Source organism: Peromyscus californicus, unplaced genomic scaffold, assembly GCF_007827085.1.
Source record: "Peromyscus californicus insignis strain IS unplaced genomic scaffold, ASM782708v3 Scaffold_11__1_contigs__length_118956290, whole genome shotgun sequence".
In the NCBI taxonomy this organism is placed as follows: Eukaryota; Metazoa; Chordata; class Mammalia; order Rodentia; family Cricetidae; genus Peromyscus; species Peromyscus californicus.
The window spans coordinates 90452536-90474701 of record NW_026294402.1 but is presented as its reverse complement, the minus strand read 5'-3'; the positions used below and the strand labels follow the sequence as shown (position 1 = coordinate 90474701).

Here is a 22166-nt window from a genome sequence, read left to right as displayed (position 1 = left end):
GCAAAGTGCTCTAGATGCCCTTCAACTGAAGAATGGATAAAGAAAATGTGGTACATATACACAATGGAGTACTACTCAGCAGAGAAAAACAATGATGTCATGAGGTTTGCAGGCAAATGGGTGGAACTAGAAAAAATAATCCTGAGTGTGGTAACCCAGACGCAGAAAGACAAACTTGGTATGTACTCACTCATAAGTGGATACTAGATGTAAAGCAAAGGATAACCAGACTGCAACTCACAACTCCAGGGAGGCTACCTAGTAAAGAGGACCCTAAGAAAGACACAGGGATTGCCCAATGACAGAGAAATGGATGAAATCTACAAGAGCACTGGGGATGAGGAGGGGTAATGGAGGGCAAGGGTCAGGGGAAAGAGAGCTTGGGGGAGCGGGAGGTACCATTTCCAGTCTTCTTAGACCAATTAAATATTTAGAAACTATAATATTTGACCAATGTACAAAATTCAAACTGTAGCTGAAGAATTTTTTGGTATTAAATATTACTACTAACTTTACAGAGTGAGATATGAAAAATAATAAATGCCTAACAGAAGATCTGGCACTGGGAACGAGGAGGTCCTTCACAGGTTAAGAGTACGAGCTGCTCTTTCGGAGTTCCAGGGGATCTGATGCCCTCTTCTGGTCTGCATGGGCACCAGGAACGCAAGTGGTGAGCAGAAATGCCTGCAGGTAAAACACCTACACATATAAAATTTTAAAAAGATTTAGTGCTTAGCACCAGTTTTCAAAGGCTAAGACGTCTGGTGTGGGTGGCATATACCTTTACTCCCAGCACTCTGGAAGCAGAGGCAGGCAGATCTCTATACGTCAAGGTCAATTTGGACTACAGAATGAGTTCCAGGACAGTCAGGGCTATGGAGAGAGACCCTGTCTCAAAAAAAAAAAAAAAAAAAAAAAAAAAAAAAAAAAAAAAAAAAAAAAAAAAAAATTAAAAAACCAAAACCAAAACCAAGCTGAACAAACAAAAGAATAACTTTCAGAAAAGCATAAGGGGCCCAAGATCTGCATAGCTCAGTGGGTCAAGTGTTCCTCGAGCCTGCCGACATGAGTTCAACCTCAGGAGCCAGGATACTGTGTAAAGGTGGGCAAAGAGAACTGAGGAGGCACTCATGGCCCATCACATAATAATAATAACAATTTTTTAAAGAAAAGCATAAAGGCCAAGGATACAGCTAAATGGTAGCATGCTTGTCTAGGTTCAATCACCCATACTATCAAAACCAAAGACCCCCATAAAGATAGATGGGAGTGGTGGCCTATTTCTATCATCTTAGTGCTCTGGGGACAGAAGAAGAAGAACCAAAAGTCTTAGGTCAGGCCCAGCATGGTGGCTTACAATTTAAAACCAGCACATGGTGAGCAGAGAGAGGGAGGCGAATCTCTCTGAGTTTCAAGCCAGTCAGAGCTACATAGTGAGACCCTGTGTCCTGCCTGCCCCCAAAAAGTCCTAACAGTCTGAACTATATATAAGACCCTATAGTTTCTCCCACCTGACAAAGAATAGCTGTAACATGTTCAAGTACAAATTATACAAGAGCACAGGACTCCCTTTGTGTACTTATAAAAGGAAAGGAAAGGTTTTTACTTTACTCATAATGAATTTGATGAACACAAAACTTCTAAAAAAATACATGACTGCTTTCATTATGTGCATATTATCTCCCTTCCTTCTCTTTCCAGCAAATAAACATCACCCTTTTTCCATGAGCAACCAACCTAAGCTTATGATTTTTCTTTTCATACACAAACCACAATATATCACTTCAATTACACTCAAAACATTTCTCCCACATTTTTCACTCAGAAAGTCTTTGGAATAAGTCTCACACTTCTCATAGAAATGACCTATTACATGGACAACTGACGTTTCCTATTTCATTTTATGCCTTTGTACCGACTGTGCAATGACAAACTTTTGCAACTAAGTATTTCCTATACATATTATTTGACTTTGGTTTTAAGTGTTATATCTAATATAATGACCAATTTCCTGTAACTTAAATGCGCTAAATTAACTTTCTCTATTTTCATTACACAACTTTTGAGGTTTCTTTAAAACAGCCTAACAAAAACTTATACTCATTTTTGTTATGCTGATTCTCAAATCCTGAATATAAAGGATGAATTTTAAATAAATTATAAATGATAAACGGTTGTTTTATTTATTCACCATTTAGGTAGGATTTATGACCCCCTCTCTCCTCATTCCAGCTACTGTTGAATTTTGAATGAAACAACTTCAATTGTAACAGAAGAAACATCTGTTGCTTTTTTTCCCCCTTCATCAGGGCTTTCCTAACTGAAAGAAAGGCTCTCTGCCCCTCTCCAGCTCCCCCTCCCTACCCATACTAACTAAGTTCCTTAAACTTTTTCCTTAAACTTGTTTGAAGTATATTACTTAAAACATTGCCATATCCATTAAATTATTATAGCTTACAAAAACTTTATTTTCTTATTAAAGTACAAAGAATGATATTAAAAAACAACAGCAAGATGGTGTGCTTCACTGACTATAAATTGTAGCCACAATGCAGACTTCAAGAGTCTACTTGAAATGATCAACTCAATCAAGCTGTTACACATTCCTGACTCACTAAGAATTGTTTAGGGATAAGATTTTCTTCACAGTGTCCAGATTCTGTATAGCATCTTGCATGGTATATTTTCTTTGCCAATCCAAAGCTAACATAATGGCAGTCACTACCCCAAGAGGCAGACACCAAATGGTGCCACCCACTCTCACACTGTGCCTCATAATAAACCATCAAGCAGTGGAATGCACCGGCTCCTTTATGAGCAAACAATGCTGGAGCTTCATTAGAATACAGCTGACATTTTCAAAGCACAAATACTTTGAAGAAAATTGTACTGGGGTAAAAAGGGAACAAAATAACTACAAAGGCTGATTTTTCTTTCCTGTGCAGGCTGATTTCTAGAGGTTCTGAGGAAGCATACTTTGTTGCTGACAATTTACAAGTTTTTATAAACAGAAAACATATTTAATAAGGACAAATCTTATCTTATTTACTGGAAAAAAAATGAAAATAAAAACTACTACTAGAATTGCTTCCATGAGGAATAACCATGAAATATCTTTTAAATGACTGCTATCTTCAACTGCTTCTTTAACTTTTAAATGGAACAAAATGAATTCCAGAATTATTTCTGCATTTGAATTAATTTATATAAATAGCTGAGGATAAACTAGGCTAACTCTACCCCTCCCCCATCCCCTACCCCCATGCTCTGTAGTTTTTCTAGCTGTAACCAGCAAGGACGTCTTGAAATCAGCGTGCTCCTGGCTACTTTCCTATTTAGCATGGCAGCTGCCTAGCAAATACAAACACGGTAAAAACTCACCAGGCTGTGAGAAAACAAACTGGTCTCTCTTACCTGGTCTAAGGAAGCATGCCTCTCACTGCAGTACCAACAACACTCTACAGTCTTTGTTACCATTCAGTGGAAACTTGAGACTGTGTCAGACGTAAGCAATCGAGCTCAGACAGGCTCAATTTAAAATACTTCTCAATAAAACTAAAAAGATGCTCAAGAAAACCGGTCAAGTGGCTTGAACAGACGTGTGCGACTGACCAAGTAACAAAGACACATCCAAAGAAACTCAAAACACAGGTGCTGAGAAAGGGGCTTTTCTGCACGGAGCTTGGCTTTCTTGCTAAATTATAAAGGCTTTTTAAAATTTTTAAAAAATGCTTAAAGGTAGAAGGTGATAAAATGCCTAAGCCCAAGCTATCGTTTCTCTAAATATCATTTGAATTTTAAGTAGTTTAAAAAATAAAATTAACTTACTCACAAGACCTGCATAATTCGAATTATACATGTCCGACTATCTGCCGGCTCCGGGCAATCAGTCACAAAGCAGAAGACCTTAACGCATTTTGAAAGCAGAGCAAATGCACCATGAATTTCTGAGAGAAAAAGGAGAAACTTGAAAAACTGCTCGGAGCTTTCTGAGCCTGTAGAAACTGTCCAGCCCTTGTGGGAGGGAAAAAAAGTCCTCGTCCTGCCCCCTGAGATAGGCCATGCTTCAACGCCAAAGTGACTGACAGGCTCGTTTCTGATATCAACAAAGAGCAGCTTAGTTGTGCTCTATTTTCCTCCCACTTTCCCACACAGCCAGAAGTCTTAAACTTTTTGGGTTAGTCCTTTTGTATCTAGGGTTAAGTACCTTTCTCCATTTTCTCAAGAGAGCACCCAATTATGTTGTCCTAGATATTAAATGATTAATTAAAATTACATACCTAATCATCTTACTCCATTTTCCTACACAGGAAATTTAATAAAGATGACCTTTCAAGTTCATGTCCAAGCCTACTCTTCACAATATTTGATAACTATAAGATCAGCTGTCAATATTGATATGCTTTTTGCTGCAATAACATTACAAATAAGGCAATGGAAATACAATTCCCAACTGGCTACATGTAAAAAAAACTTACTAAAACATATATCTTTAAGTAAGTTTCAAACAACAAGCACTTCTACCAACAGGTATTTACTGAATATTGATCACAAGCCAAGAACTACTTTGGAGCTGGGGATACAGTAGCACTGAAAACAGGCAAAAGCCAAACAAATATCCCTGTCTCAGGGGGCCTTAGTTCTGGGCTCTTAGCCTCCTGTGAGTACCATTATCCACAATGGCTGAGGTGCCTTTCCTTCTCTATCACTCACCGCCTACACTGGAAAAACTCCCCTTTGAAACAAGGGGTCTTGTTTGTTTGCTTGCTACAAACTTTGTGATAGTGATTACAGTTCACATATAATTTACCTGGTATATTTTGTTTGGGACAGGCTCTTACTTTGTAGCCCAGGCTGGCCTAGAACATGTGGAAATTCTGTCACAGTCTCATAAGTGTTGGGATGACAGGAATGAGCCACCACAGATATTTTTTAATGTATTTCCCGACAATAGCTCCAGGAATGCAAGAATTTTGTGCTTTACTTTTAGTATTGTATTAGCATCTTAAACAGTACCTGTCTGATATTCCAATCAATGTTGACTGAAAGAAACCAGATGATTCTTCTTATTCAAACTTTTCTTTTGCTAACACATATCAACACTAACATGCACCAACAATGATATAATATGGGGTATGAATAAGTTGGTTTGTAAACATGCTAAAATTGAAAATACAACTTACAGGACCCCAAATCTTTTTATATTCTCATGCCTTAAAGTATCAATGGTGAGTCTATTGTATTTGAGCAATCTATTAAAATTCAATGAGAAACCCTGTCTTGAAAAAACCAAAATAAATAAATAAATAAAAATAAAATAAAATTCAATGAACTGGGATTGGAAGGAAGGCTCAGTGATAGGAGCACTTGCTGCACTTCCAAAAGGATCAAAGTTTGGTTCCCAAGTTTAGTTTCCAACATCCATGCTGGGCTGCTCACAACTGCATTAACTCCAGAGGACCTGACACCTTCCTTCTCATCTCCATGGTAACACACACACACACACAATTTAAAAATTCATTTAACAAAGTTTATATGGCAAGTCAGATTTCAAAAGAAATTCTGAATAAAAGAAGAAAGTTGAAAATTACACAGAATCTAGTCAATTTTGTATATTAAAATCTTTGGGCTGGAGAGACATCAGCAGTTAAGAACTGGCTGATCTTTCAGAGCACCAGGTTCAACTCCCAGCAATGACAGGACAGCTCACAGCCACCTGTAACTTCAGTTCCAGGTCATCTGGTCTCTGCAGACACCAGCCATACAGATGGTGCACAGAAATACATGAAGGCAAAACACGCAGACACATTAAAAAAAATTAAATTCTGTCTAAATCACTGGAAATAGTTTTCAACTCCGCATATTTTGCATTATTCTTAATCATCTTAGCAAAGGATCTTTCTGACAGAGAAAGTAAATACAAATCTCTATAACCTGTCAGATCAGCTAGAGGGTTTACCTGTGTCACTAGAGACTGGGATATTTGGGAAGTAGATGAGGTCATATCTATTTTACAGTTTCAAAGCAAAAGAAAATTAGATCAATCTACTCACCATACCTCTCAACTTCAAATCATTCCTCTCATTACCCAAAGCTGGACATTGTTTACAAGTTCAAATATAATTTACCTTGTATATATTTTAATGATAACCCCAATAGCAGCCCAAAGACAGGTCAAGCAAAATACCAAAGATCCCACTGTTCTTGCAGGAGTGTATTTCCTTCCTAATCAGCACTCACTCTGTGGTCAAACTGAGCACCTGTTACCTATCAGTCACTGAACTAGGCAGCAAATTGGCCTGTCATCTCTCTGCTCCACATACAGCACCTTCAACCCACCCATTCCCTGATGTTTCCATTTTGCTGCTTATTTTACTTCCCTGTTGGCATTCTTCAATCTACTGCTCTCCCGTGTCTCTCTTAGCAGGCAGAATAATCATTACCTTCTATGCTCCTGTACAGAAGGATGACACAGTGTGGGAAAATGCATAGGATTGTCCACTGTCACAATATAAAGCATTTTTGGAGGGCCAGCAAGATGGCTCAGTAGGTAAAGGCACCTGCCGTCAAGCCTGATGACCTGTGCTGAATCCCAGGATCCAAAAGACAGAAGGAGAAAACTGACTCCCACAAGTTGTTCTCCAGCCTCCATACACACACCCACACCCACACACCCACACACCCACACACACCCACACCCACACACCCACCCACCCACCCCCACACACACCCACACACCCCCCCCACACACACACCCATACACACACACCCACACACACACCCACACACGCACACCCCCACGCACACACACCCACACCCACACACACACCCACCCACACACACCCACACACACCCCCCCCACACACACGCGCACACACACCCCCCCACACACACCCACACACACGCACACACACCCACACACACACGCACACCCCCACACACACACCCACACACACCCATACACCCCCCCCCACACACACACACGCACACACACCCACACCCATACACACCCACACACCCATACACACCCACACCCACACACACACACACACACACACACACGCGCGCGCGCACACACACACACCCACACACACCCATACACACCCACACCCACACCCACCCACACACACACACAATTGATTTTTAATAATTTTAAAGCATCCTCTTGAACAATTTCTTCTTAATTTATATATATAAACTCTATTCAGTGGTTACAGAGATGGTTAGGCAGTTAAGACCATTGACTGCTCTTCCAGAGGACCCAGGTTTGATTTCCAGCATCCACATGGCAGCTCACAACCATTTCTAACTTTAGTCCCATGGAATCTGATGTCCTCTTCTGGACCCGGTGGGTACTGCACACATGTGTTACACAGACATATGCAGTCAATATCCACACACATAACAAATTTAAAAAATCTATTTATGCATTATTAATTACAACTATTGGTTAGAAAATACCAGATGGGGCTAAGCATCTCTCTTCCAGGTTTGTATACTGATTTCTTTAAATTTGAATTTGCTATGTTTACTAGCAACTTGACCAAATACTTTTAATGACAGACATGAATATATAGATAGAAATGATACAGACAGTACAATGATAGCTAGTTGGCCACATAAACAAGTGGCAATTAGTAAGTTTGAACTTGTGCTTTCTTACATATTAAATAAAATTTCTAATCTTAATCAGTATTAGACCTAAGCAAAGGATCCCTGAAACCACTTGAATAAATAAATAGTAATTTCTTAAAATGTCACATAGTAAACAAGTTTACCTTTGTCGATCCATGTCCTATTTTTAGCATAGACATTCTCCAAGGTTCTGCCTTGATGTTTGCTGAAGTCTAGATCTACCCTAACCCTCAAAGAACTTACAAGATATTAAAAGCTTTGGTCCTAGCTGGGCATTAGTGGCACATGCCTTTAATCCCCACACTTGGAAGGCAGAGGTAGGTGATCTCTGTTGAGGCCAACCTGATTTACACAGTGAGTTGCAAGTCATCCAAGGTTACACAACTAGACCCTGCATCATGATGATGATGATGATGTTTCCACCAATAATCCTGTTGGGAGGTAGCAGAAACTTTTAAATATAGTGTCTACCAAGACCTGCCTTTAAGATGGGTTTTGGAAATGCCAAACCATGAAGGCTGGGTTTCCAACCATGAGGTAAATGGGCTTTCTCTGCTACGTGCTTCCTCTAAGATGTACTGCGCCACTACAGATCCAGAGTAATAGGACCTATCAATTATAAACTAAAACTTCCAAAATGATGAGCCAAAACAAACGTTTCTTCTTCTCTTTAAGTTGATTTGCCTCAGATGTTTGTTACAGTAACAAAGTGATAACACAATGCTGTTTTCTTAAGAATGTATACTCCCCTTCTGTCGGGCATTTACCACCTCTGCATCGATGATGACTACTAAAATTCTTAGTGGTTGTCCTGGGCTTTTCCATTCTTCTCTAAACTCTAGTTTAGAACTGCTTGTTGGTCAGCACTATATATCTCAAACTCTCCACTCAATTTCCTCAGTATTTTACTTCTCATTGTCCATCTCAAATCAGCACATCCTTTTATGTTTCCCAACCTTGCTAAAAGCATCAATCTTCATCAAAGAAAGTGATTCTCTAAACCAGACATGGTAGTATACACTTGTAATCCCAGCACTGCAGAGATGAAGCAAGACAACTTGGAGTTCAAGATCATCCTGGGCTACATCATGTGTTCAAGGCCAGGCTAGGCAACATAAGGTCCTGTCTCAAAACAAAAGGACAAAAAAGAAGTGATTCTTTCCTTCTGGATGAACATGGGCACTCACAGCTATGATCCTAGCACTCAGGAGGCTAAGGCAGGTAGACTACCATGAGTCCAAGGGCAGCTCTGGCTGTATACTGAGTTTCAAATCAATCCAGTCTTAAAAAAAATAAGAGCAAAGAAGCAGTTCTCTTCTTATTTCAACTTCATCTCTAAATGTTCATACTGTTTTTGTTTTTCCCCCAACACATATCATTCATTCTTCCTAATGTTCAGAGCTATGGTAACAAAAATGGTAACCTCAGTCATATGTGGCTACCTACATGGATTAAAACTTACATTTAAAATTCATTTTCTCAGAGGCTGAAGAGATGGCTCAGTGGCTGATTACGCATACAGAGGACTTGGGTTTGTTTCCCAGCACCCACCTGGCAACACAAGTATCGGCAACTTCAGCTCCACAGGCTCTAATACCTCTTCTGACTCTGTGGGCTCTTGCACTCACATAGTATACATACATGCCCTTAGGCATACACACATACACTTAATTATCAATAATTTTTTTTAAACTTCCCTTTCTTGAGTCAGGTGTCTGAAATGTGACTAACAGTACAGTAATGGAGAGTACAGGTATATAGAACATTTGCCTCACTGCATAAAAATTCTATTAAACACTTCTGGTATAAACAGTAACAGTAAACTATTTAAAGTTAGTTGTCCAAATTTTCCTTAATCTGATCCCAATCTACCCTTTTATTCTACTAACCTGTATGTACATCTGTGTGTCATGTGCATTCCTGATTCCTGCAGAGGCTAAGAGAGGACATCAGCTCCTCTGGAGTAGCTGGTTATAAGCTGTCATGTGGGTGCTGGGAACTGAATTTAGGTCTTCTGGAAGAGCAGCCAGTACTTTTAATCATTGAGTCATTTCCCCAGCAAAATATAATCCTATTCTCCATCAAAATCCCTATGCATGTTTTAGTCACATTTGACTTGGTGGGGTCCAAGAAATTAAACTAAACACTTCATAGGATGAAGGTCTGTGCAAGGAACAGGAGAGAATTGTCCATGGAAGGGAAGCAGCCAAAGACACTATAAATATAGAAAAAATTCACTAAAGCGCCCACAAGTTAGGAAAGATAAATCTGTAAAAATAAGGTTTATAGCCCTAGAAAAAGAATACAGTTAATGGAGATAGGAAAAATACTAGAGTCAGAACACTACAAAAAAATTCAAGTTTACTTACAGAAACTAAACTCAAGCTAGTCTGACTTGCGAGGGATTACTTAGCTTAACTGGATCACATAATCCAAAGAAAGGTTAGAAAATCGACTATCAGGTTCAGGGATACAGTTGTCTCAGAAACTCTAAGGTTCCTATGACTCCATCAGCCTTTTTCCTGATTTTCTCTCACTTCAGCCTCGTTCTCTCTTACTACAAAGACCAGCATTCTCCACATGGAAACGTGGCTAACGATATGTTACTGATTTTACAGCTGACAGATATATATAGGAAGTATAGGAAGGTCCTACTACTTACTTCCTCATCCTAGGCCACTAAATACCAGGAAGATATTCACGGGCTGTACTTGGGTCAGATGTTCATCCCTAATCAAGGAAATGTTGTCAGAGGGACTAGGTACTGGGCCAGCCTACTGTGACCAGAAGAACAGAACCAGGTGATGTGCACCAGCTAGGCAGATGAGGGAGATTAATGGAGAATCGTCTACGCATTCTGTAAGTGGACACTAAAATCAATAGCTGAGCTACGTGGAACAAGCCATTGAAATATAAAAGTAAGTAATTTGTCACCAGTCTACTCTGAGACAGAGCCAAGATCTGGCTGTTTCAGACCCCAACTATTCTCTTTTCTTTAGAATATGAATACCTAGCCTAGGGTGGCCTTGAACCTGCCTAGGCAACACTGACTGGCCTTGAATGCACAATCCTTCCTCAGCCTTCCACAAGAATACACACAGGCACAAATATGGATGCATAAACACACAACGAGGTGGGATATAAGAGAACATTACTGTATGTCCATTTGGTTACGGGCTTTTCAATGTAAATCTAGTCCAGAACATATAATTTTGCTCTCCAATTCAGTTTATAAAACCTTGAAGTCAATTTCTGCAATTAAGGTTTATGGTGATATTTTATTTGTATTAAAATGTTATTTGTATGTTAATAAATAAAGTTGCCCAGGGGTCAGAGCTATTAGCAAGCCATAGGAAAGCAGGGCAGTGGTAGCGTACGCTTGTAATCCCAGCACTTGGTAGGCAGAGCTGGGTAAGTCTCTGTGTGTTCAGGGATACAGCCATTATTGGATACACATGCCTTTAATCTTAATACCAATCATGGAAAACCTGGAGGCCTATACAGACAGGCTGTGAGGAGGCGGTCATGTGGTTGGGTTTACAACCAATGAGAAGGCAGGACAGGAACTCTATATAAAGACTTTAACACAGGGGTAGCTCTGGTTCAGAGAGGTAGGACCACTGCAGGAGGAAGGGTAAGGTTTTAGCTCTTAGCTCTGACCTCTTGGCTTTCTTCTTTGCATTGGTTCTGTGTTTCTTATTTAATAAGAAGGTTGGTTACATCTACAAAGGTTTTAGAATCTTGGTCTGTTACAGCTCTGCTAAACTAAGCAAAGACCTACCAATATTGCTGTCTTATTATATGGATACGTAACTGGCAACCTTGGGCACTTTGGAACTGAATATAATCTATCCCTGAATGAAACAGGAGCCTAACCAGTATTGTTCAAGCTAGTAATTAGTGCAAGGTTTATTAAATTGTTCTCTTAGGAAGGCACAGTAGCATGAACCTGTAGTTCCAGTGATTCAGGATGTCCAGGCAGGAAAACCACAAGAGGCTGGGAGTCAGGGGGCCAGCCTGGGCAACATATTAAATGTGTATTTATTTAAAAAAAATAAAATGGGCTGGGAAGATGTCTCAGTGGGTAAAGGTACGTACTTACCATCAACCATGATGACCTGGAACACACATGGTAGAAGAAGAGAACTGACAGTTATCTTTTGACCTCAACATACATACCATGGCATGAGAACATACATGTTCTCTGTCTCTGTCTCTGTCTCTGTCTCTGTCTCTGTCTCTCTCACACACACACACACACACAACACACACACACACACTAAATAAATAAATACATACATACATACATACATACAAACATAAATACATATATATAAATGTAGCTGGAGTTTTCCTGCCTGGCTCACAGTCAGGATAAATCTCTCTCACCTGCCAGTCCCACAGCCACTCAGACCCAACCAAGTAAACACAGAGACTTATATTGGTTACAAACTGTAATGGCCGTGGCAGGCTTCTTGCCTAACTGTTCTTACAGCTTAAATTAATCCATTTCCATTAATCTATACCTTGCCACGTGGCTCGTGGCTTTACCGGCATCTTCACATGCTGTTTGTCATCATGGCGGCTGGCAGTGTCTCTCTGACTCAGCCTTCCACTTCCCAGCTTTATTCTCCTCCTTGTCCCGCCTACACTTCCTGCCTAGCCAATGGCCAATCAGTGTTTTATTTATTGACTAATTAGCAACACATTTGCCATACAGAACATCCCACAGCATATAAATGTATATTTTTTAAAAATTACAGAAACAATAACAAAAAATTATTGACCCCAGCTGGGCGGTGGTGGCGCATGCCTTTAATCCCAGCACTCGGGAGGCAGAGCCAGGGGGATCTCTCGTGAGTTCAAAGCCAGCCTGGTCTATAGAGCGAGTTCTAGGACAGGCTCCAAAGCTACACAGAGAAACCCTGTCTCGGGGGGGGGGGAAAAAATTATTGACCCCAGCATTTGGGAGGCAGAGGCAGGCAAATCTCTTTAAGTTCAGGGCTAGACTGGTTTACATAATGCATTCCAGGACAGCCAGAGCTACATAGAGAAATTCTGTCTCAAAAGCCAACAATCTGTATGTTGAAAAAACTTCTTAAATTTCCCTAGGTTTTAGTCCATTTTCATTACTACAATTAAATACATGAAGCAAACTAATTTTATAAAGGGTTTAAAAGAGGTTCAAGAACTTGGTATATCATCAGGCCTTGGTGGGGACTTTCACAGAGCTCCATGATGAGGCAGGAACGTGGAAAGGATGTAAGACAGTCGGGGAAGGAGCTCTGCAGTCCCAGAGTCCACTTAGAAACCTCTCACAAGCTGACAGGAAAGAACCCGCCCCATGGGCTGGGAAGACAGCTGGGAACAAAGGCTTGCTGCACAGGCATGAGGACTTGGGGTTGGACCCCCAGCACTCACAGCAGAGCCAGGCATGGCAGCATACTTCTGCATCCTCAGCGCTGGGAGTGGGAGTGGGGAGTGGTGGGGATCCCAGAAGTTTTTCAGGCCAGTCAGTTAGCCAAAATAGCAAGCTCTAGGTTCAGTGAGAAAGTGTCTAAAAAGTAAACTGGGAAGCAATAGAGAAAGACAACTGATGTGACACTTTGGACTCCACACGTACACCTATAGGTAAGTATACCCACACACACATGCACACACTCAGTTGAAATAATTAAAAAGAAAGAACTCCAGCACAATTAACATTCTGCTATGAAGATGGCCTACATAAATATGAAGATGGCCTACATAAAGACAATATTCCTTTTTTTTGGGGGGGGGGGTTCGAGACAGGGTTTCTCTATGTAGCTTTAGAGACTGTCCTGAAACTCACTCTATAGACCAGGGCTGACCTCAAACTCACAGAGATCCTCCTGGCTCTGCCTCTCGAGTGCTGGGATTAAAGGCTGTGCGCCACCACCGCCCCGGTGACAATATTCCTTTTATATATGAATATTTTCAAATAAGAGTATTAAAATAATTATGAACAATATTTAAGGCCTAAACATGTAATATGACCATACCCTTTTCCTAATCGAAAACCATACATTTCTGGTAAAATGCACAAACAAAATTATAAACTTTCATTTACAAGCATGTCAAACCATTTAACAATGCAATCTTCAAAGTTCATGTTCAAGAAACACATGGATTACAAAAGACAACAATAAACCCCTCATGTTAAACATAGTATGGTGGTGCATGCATGTAATCCTAGTACCAGGGGGAGAAGCAGAAGAATCAGAAGGTCAATGTCATCTTCAGCTACTCAATGAGTTCCAGGCCAGCCTGGCATACACTTGAAATCAAAAATAAAATAAGGGGCTAGAGAGATGGCTCAGTGGTTAAGAGCACTGGCTGTTCTTTCTAGAGGACTGGGGTTCAGTTCCCAACACCTACATGGCAGCTTACAACTGCCTGTAACTCTACCTCCAAGGGATCCAACACCCTCACACAGACATGCATGCACGCAAAATACCAATGCACATAAAATATAAACAAAATAAATAAACAAAACAAAATAAAACAAATGAAAATCCCATCATCTTTTAAGTAAGTTCACCATTTGTACTGAGCCAGATTCACAGCCATCCTCAGCTGTATACAGGACACACCAGCTCATTTCCTGCACAATACCTCTGACCTGAGGTTTTACTTTCTCAGCTGGAACCCTATCCAATGCACCCCAGGAACCACCCTACTGACTCATCTAGGTTCTTCAGGCAACACTTCCAAACTTTAGACTCCACCAAAACGGTATATATGGCTACTGTAAAGACATTTAGAGAAAATTTTCCCTTGAGAAGCCCACACCCACAACTGCATGTCTTTTTTTTTTTTTTTCCTTCAAGACAGGGTTTCTCTGTGTAGTTTTTTGGTGCCTGTTGGATCTCGCTCTGTAGACCAGGTTGACCTCCAACTCACAGAGATTCGCCTGCCTCTGCCTCCGACGTGCTCGAATTAAAGGTGTGCACGACCACCGCCCCACTCATGCTTATTTCTTAATGAACTCATGCCAAAAACTTTTGTTTTAAATAATATGTGTGTGTGTGTGTGGTGTGTGTGTGTGTGTGTGTGTGTGTGTGTGTGTGTTACACGTGTGCCATGGCATGTATTTGGAGATTCAGAGGACAACCTTCAGAACTCAATTCTCTCCTTCTACTATGGATTTCAGGGACTAAACTCTGTTATCAGGTCCCTGTAGTAAGTGATTTTACTCACTGAGACATCTCACAGGCCCTCTAAAAGATGAACCTTTGAAGAACAAGCAAAATCCATTTGTTGTAACACTACAGCAAAAAGCTTTTGGAGATTTTATTATATAGGACTTTACTATAGTTTAGATATGACTGTGTTCCCAAAACACTCAGGTGCTGAAAGATGGTTCCTAGTATAGCATTGTGAAGAAGTAGCATAATATTTAAGGGATAGAAACTTTCAGAGATGATTTACAGGCTCGAATCTCATGAATACATCAATGCTGGTCCTCAAGAATAGTTAGGTCCTAATTTCTGTGTGTGTGAACTGTTATAAAAAGATGACCCTTGACCCTCCCCAACTCCCTTTCTTCCTATCTTGCTGTGTTCATATTTTCACTCTCTCCCTCTTTCTTCTTCCGGGTCATGATGTTACCATTCTATTATACAATGATTACAGATGGAAGGCCCTCACCAAAAGGTCAACTTGATTTTGTACTTGTAGCTCCAAAACTGTGACCTAAATACATCTCTCAAACTTTTGTTTTGTTTTTCTGAGACAAGTTTTCTCTGTGTAGCCCTGGCTGTCCTGGAACTTGCTCTATAGACCAGGCTGGCCTCAAACTCATAGATCTGCCTGCCTCCCAAGTGCTGGGATTAAAGGTGTGTGCCACCACTGCTTAGCATACATCTCTTAATTTTATTAAGTATTTAGCTATCTTGTTATATCAACATGAAATGAACTAAAACAGACCTGAAAAAAATGCATACTATTCCAACTGATTTTTCTTTTTCTTTCTTTCTTTTTTCTTTTGGCTTTTCAAGTCCCTTATTGGACCACTCCCAGTTTCCCATTCACCAGGCATCATCAATTCAGGCTCCCGAGAGGCTAGGAGCTCAAAGCCTGCCATGGCAGGAACCTGGCTTCCCCGCTTCGTCCAGAACTCCCTTGTACACACTCACCCAGACCACAAGATTATAAGGGAATCCCACATAGTCTCCCCCTCAGGTCCTATACCAGAGACAAAAGCAAAAGCCCTACTGATTTGTCTTTCCTGCTCCTCCTTCCTACTAGTAGTCTTTTCACTAAGGAAATACACTATAGCCTACAGAGAACTGTGTCACCAAAGAGGAAGTACAGGTGATTAGAGAGACAGAGAAGAAAAGGAGTTCCGGATGCCATAGAGAAGACTTTGCAACATGGGGAGCAGCTGCAAGTAGCTAAAAAGGAAGAGCCCCACTTCCTTAAATTTGCAAGTATGTCCCTGATATTCTGTCTCCAGGTCTTTAGTTTGATGAAATGAAAATTTCTCCTGGGGCCTGACCTTTTTGTTTTGTTAGAGACACAGTCTTTGTAAACCAAGCTTGCCTTAAAGTCACAGAGACCCATATGAGTACTAGGGTTGAAGGTGTGAGCCACCACTGGCCCGCCCTGATGTCTGTTTTTTAAGACAGGGTCTCACTCTGTAGTCAGTCAAGCCTTAAAGTGATCCTCTTGCCTTATCCTCCCAAGCTCTAGAATTTCAGGCAGGAATCACTATACTGTGTTGGCTTGTTCGTTCTTCCTTTTTCCTCTCCACCCTTCCCTGACCCCCGCCAGTGTCACACATAGTGCAGGGTAGCCTTACACTCATATAGCCAAGGATGACCTCAAACCCCAGATCTTCCTGAATCCACTGCTCAAGTACCAGGATTATAGGTATGCCACACCACGCCTGCTTCTAAAGTGTGCTTCAAAAGTCTTTCTAAAATCCCCAGGACAGACTGGGGATGTGGCTCACTTGATAAAGTGCTTGTCTCCTATACATGGAGCTGTGGGTTCAGTTCCCAACACCACATAGATCAGGTGCGATGGAGTACAGTACAACATTCCAATCGGGAAGAGGAGGCAGGAGGAAGAGGAGTCAAGGCCATTCTCAGCTACACAATGAACTGAAGACAAGCCTTGGCTATATGAGACCCTGCTGGCATTCAGACCCGCCCTTTGGGGACCTGACCAATACACAGGCAATACTTCGGTATATTCAGGGTCTTGACAACAAGTATCATGTGCTCATTGCTCCATAGTCCCCTCATAAAAGGGCGGGGCCCTTCCTTCTCTCTATTCCCACAAGGTCGAGTCTGCACCTCCTTTCTTCTCCCTCCAGCCTCCTCCTCCTCCTCCTCCTCCTCCTCCTCATCCTCCTCCTCCTCCTCTTCTTCCTCTTCTCTCCTCAGTTCCCTTCTCTCCCTTCCCCCCAATAAAACTCTAGGCAAGAGCTGTGTGCATGGCGTGTCTCTCTCTCATCCGCCATGGGGCCCCTTGGCTCCAACCCACCAAAGTCTCTGGCCCGACGTTTTAAAAATACAGCAGACCCTATCTCAAAAACTAAAATAAAATTAAAAACTCAAAAGAGCAGCAAGGTGGTGGTGGTACACGCCTTTAATCCCAGCTCTTGGAAGGCAGAAGCAGGAGGATCTCTGTGGGTTTGAGGCCAAGCCTAATTTATAGAGAGAGTTCCAGGACAGCCAAGGCTAAACAAAAAAAACCCTGTCTGAGGAAACACACAAACTCAAAAGAGCTAGAATAACTAAGACAATTTTGAAAAAGACTAAAATTGAAGGACTTACAACTTCTTGATTTTAAGGCTTAATTAAAAGCATATCAGTTTTTCAAGCTTGGCACTGTGAACATTTTAGACTGTTAATTCTTGGAGGGGACTCTCTTGTGCATTAGAGATGTTTAGTAGCATCCCTAGCCTCTCTCTCCAACTACCAGGCAACTTTTCTACCTCCAGAGTGAAAATAAAAATGTCTCTAGACATTGCCAAGTGTCCCCAAGGGATGAAGTTGCTCTTAACTGAGAACCACTGAGCTACACTGGATGCAGCACTGGGGGAAGGCAGACAGATCAGTAGAGCAGTCTGAATTCAATCCTCAATTATAACCACCTGACAGGACAAAAGTACAAAATAATTCTATGAGAAAGTGTAGTATTCTCAATAAATGATGTTGAAATCATTAGATATTCACATGCAAAAGTAGCAATTTTACCCCTCATCTCATTCCATATACAAAACTAGGTAAGAATTTACCAGACTTAAATTTAAGAGCTATAATTATGCACTCAGAAGGCAGAGGAAGGCAGATCTCTTAGTTCGAGGCCAGCCTGTCTACAGAGTCAGTTCCATGACAGCCAGGCCTGTTGTTACACAGAGAAAACCTGCTTTGAAACAGAAAAATGAACACACAAAAAAGCTATAATTATAAAACTTCTAAATAAATACATAGGGAAATTTTTTAGTAAGATAAACCCATATTTTTTTTTTTTATGTTTTGAAACTATGTATCCCAGACTGGCCCAGAATTCACTATGGAACACAGATTGGTCTTAAACTCTAGGTCTTCCTGCTTCTGCCTTAATTACAGGCATGTGATACATGCCTAACTCCAAACTGTATTTTCAGTCGGGAAATTTCACATTAAGATGTAAAAATAACTGCTCTTCAAAACTTCTGTTAAAAATAAAACTTATAACCAAAAAAAAAAAAAAAAAACCAAAAACAAAAACAAAAAACAGGCCGGGCGGTGGTGGCGCACGCCTTTAATCCCAGCACTCGGGAGGCAGAGCCAGGCGGATCTCTGTGAGTTCGAGGCCAGCCTGGGCTACCAAGTGAGTCCCAGGAGAGGCGCAAAGCTACACAGAGAAACCCTGTCTCGAAAAACCAAAAAACAAAAAACAAAAAACAAAAAACAAAAAAAAAATAAAATAAAATAAAACTTATAAGGTAGGAGAAAATGTTTGCTATACACATATGATAAAGGACTCATCATCCAGGATTAAACAATAAGGCAAAGAATCCAATAAAAAACTAACAAAAGAGGGTTGAGGATATAGCTCAGTTAGTGCTTTCCTAGCATGCACAAAGCTCTGCTTTTGATCCCTATAAACTGTTCATGGAGTTACCCATCTGAAATGGCATCACTCTAAAAGTGGAAGCTGAAGAATTCAAAATTTAATGGGATAGGGAGAGACTTAAAAATGATTTAAATAACTATTGTATGAAAATAGATACACTGATGGCAAAAAGAATAAAAGCACACAAAAACATTCAGTAACATCATTAGTCATTGAGATCCTGACACAGGGCCAGCGAGATGGCTTAGCAAGTAAAGACACTTGTTACCAAGCCTGAGGACCTGAGTTCAAATTCCTGGAACCCACATGGTAGTACAGGAAAACTCACTCCTGAAAGTTGTCCTGTTTTCTACATACCTGTGGTGTATAGACTCTGTATGCAGACCTTCTTAAATAGTTTGGAAATGTGTTTCTGTGTAGTATTTTACCTGTATGTGTGTCTGTGCAGCATGTGTGTGCCTAGTGCCTGCAGAGAAGAAGGTATCAGATTCCCTGGAACTAGTTACAGAAGGTTGTGAGCTGCTATGCAGGTGCTGGAATTCAACCCATGTCCTCTGCAAGACTAGCCCGTGCTCTGAACTGCTAAACCATCTCTCTAGCACTGCTCCCAAAACAAACAAAAACAAAAACAAAACAAAACAAAAAGTGAATAGCTAAATAATCCTGAAACAACATACAAACTCACTTTAACAGAATGAAGAAAGCAAACAAAATCAAGCCCTGACCATTCAAAGTACTGGAAAGGAACTAAAAAGCATTGCTAGTTGGGATACCAACTTATGTGATACTTTGGGAAACATGTTTTTAAAACACATACTTACCATATGACCCAGCAATTCCACTTCTAGGTATTTACCTTAGGAAAATGAAAATGTGTGTCAACACATAAACTTTTATTTGAATGCTCACAGCAGTTTTCTTCATAATAACCTACAACTGTTGGAAACAGGACCAATGTTCAACAACTCCTGAGCAGATAAACAGATTGGGCACACAGTCAAATTGCTACTAGCACAAAAAACTCTGGAGCCCAGCATGGTAGCACCTGCCTGTAATGCCAGCCCCGGAAAATTTCTTTTATAACTGATTGGGTATTCAAGGCCATTTTTATCTACAAAGTGAGTCTGAGTCCAGACTAGGCGATAGGAGGCCCTGTCTTGAAAGAAAAGAAAAAGGTAAAGTCAATAGATAGGGAGAAGCTTATAATTCCAGTACTCAGGAGGCAGAGGCAGGCTTATCTCTGTAAATTCAAGGGGAGTGGTTAGCAAAATTATTTAAAGGGCTGTAGAAAAGGCTCTGCAGTTAAGAGCACTTATTGCTCTTGCAGAGAAGCAGGTTCAATTCCCACACCCACATAGTGGCTCACAGCCATCTGTAATTCCAGTTTCAGGAGATCAGACACTTTCGGACCTCTGCAGGCACCAGGCAAACACATGGTGCACATATGTACATGCAGGCAAAATACCCACACATAGAGTAAATAAATCTAAAAACAAACAATCAAACAAAAAGACTCCACTATGTATGTCTCTAGAATATGCAGATGAAAACTAGAACAATGTTATATAATTCTACCCGCCCAGAACATATGCTGTGAAGGCAGTTAACACTGAAGAGAAAAATGTGCTGACCAGTTTCTTTTCACTTTGGTCTTTTTCTTTATCTTTTGTTTTAAACTGGAAACTACTTAGATCTTCTTTTCTTCTACTTTTTGCTACACGTGTTTGTCTTTTGAGATGGAGGTCTAACTCTGTAGCCCAGGTTGCTCTTGGACACCTGATCCTTCTGCCTCAGACTCTCGAGTGCAGAAATCACTAGCACCTGCTACTACATCTGGCTTAGATTTTCATTTTTAAAAGTTAATTCTCATTTATTCTATTATCTAGCTGTTTAACACGACAAACCTATCACTGTTATTTCAATATACTTTATATTGAAGATGAACAGAAAACACAAACAAGAGGAAATTATTTGGTATTGTACATCCTTCAGGGAAGACTAGAGTGAATAGGTTACTAAAGAAAACTACTTCCAGAATGGTTTGCAAGCGTCTATGCTCAGATCATTAAGATATTTTAAAATATCCTGAAACCGAATACAGACTGAAGGGTTAAGCCAGACCCACTGACTATGTTCACTAAAATACAACATCCATCAAGCCGAGCCCAGTAAGAAAGGCCAAACTCACCCTAACATGACCTTATCTTCAGAAATCTGCCAAGGAACTTTTATAGAAACAGTAACCATATGCCATTTTCCTATTCCTCAAAGTAGTTCAAAATAAAACAGAAACTTTAGTACAAATATTGCAGGACTTGGGTTGTCAAGTAAATGGAAGAAAATATGGTGCTGGGTATAGTACGTGCTTGTAATCTCAGAATTTGGGAAGTGGAGGCAGGAGGATCAGGGATTCAAGGACAGTGCTGGCTATACAGAAAATTCAAGTTTAGTCTAGGCTACAGGAGACCTTTCTCAGAAAGAAACAAATGAAACATGGGGCATAAATCAGCAATCTGTTGAACTGACCATGGAACTCTATTATTTGTCAAGACTCTGAACTCTGCTGGGTATAGGAGTGCAAACCTTTGATACCAGAGTCCTTGGGAGGCTGAGGCAGTCCAAATTCTGAGAGTCTGAGGACAGCCTGGTCTACATAATAAGTCTCAGGATAGCCAGGGCTATGTAAAGAGACCATGTCTCACAAAAGCAAACAACAGAAGATTTTGAACAAAGAAAAAAATCTTTGTTTTATGATGACTTCCTGCTTAAACTTTTCAAATTCCTCTAATCTTTATCCCATTCTCAACAAGTAGTCACATTTTTACCTGGAGAGAAATTCATTATTATGGTCCCTCTAGAGAACTACCAAGCAACATTTTTGTTGTTGTTGTGTTTTTTGTCTGTTTTGTTTTGTTTTTCGAGACAGGGTTTCTCTGTGTAACTTTAGTGCCTGTCCCAGATCTCGCTCTGTAGACCAGGCTGGCCTTGAACTCACAGAGATCCACCTGCCTCTGCCTCCTGAGTGCTGGGATTAAAGGCGTGGGCCACCACCGCCCAGCCCAAGCAACATTTTAAATAGCATTTAGTGCTATCCCCACAATCATCTTTTGAGATTATAAAGGATTTAAAACGACAGTAATAAAGTTGGGACAATATCCCAAATGCTGAGTTACACATTTCTTTTATAACTGACTGGGTATTGTTTGGTTGTGTTGAGATAATATCAGTGTGCACCCCAGACTGACACTGAATTTATGGCAGTATCTTGCCTCAGCTTCCCAAGCCCTAGGTCACAGGCCTGAGCTACCACCCAGATAACTAAATGGGTTTATCTAAGAAATTCAAATTTGGTTTGAAAAATAAAAATCAACCAAATTAATTTAGCATATTAATGAGCTACAAATATCCTATCACATAGGCATTGCCAGCCTAGTCAA

General features: G+C 40.6%; 1 protein-coding gene across 21 annotated transcripts in view; it reads right to left on the bottom strand.

Moving 5' to 3' along the window:
• The window catches only part of Tfdp2 (transcription factor Dp-2), a 138780-nt gene that overhangs the window by 66876 nt on the left and 49738 nt on the right, over positions 1-22166 (bottom strand). For 6 of the 21 annotated variants that reach the window (XM_052717262.1, XM_052717255.1, XM_052717238.1 and 3 more), the window contains one exon: positions 19551-19585. The exons of 12 other annotated variants lie outside the window; for them this stretch is intronic. Coding sequence is in view for 1 of the 9 variants with exons in the window: in XM_052717237.1 (XP_052573197.1) it covers positions 3829-3859 (31 nt within the window). In the remaining 8 variants the exon portion in view is untranslated. Of the gene's footprint in view, positions 1-3414; positions 3488-3828; positions 3921-19550; positions 19586-22166 lie in introns of those variants that run through there. 3 more of the 21 variants (XM_052717237.1, XM_052717326.1, XM_052717318.1) reach the window with 3 other exon arrangements.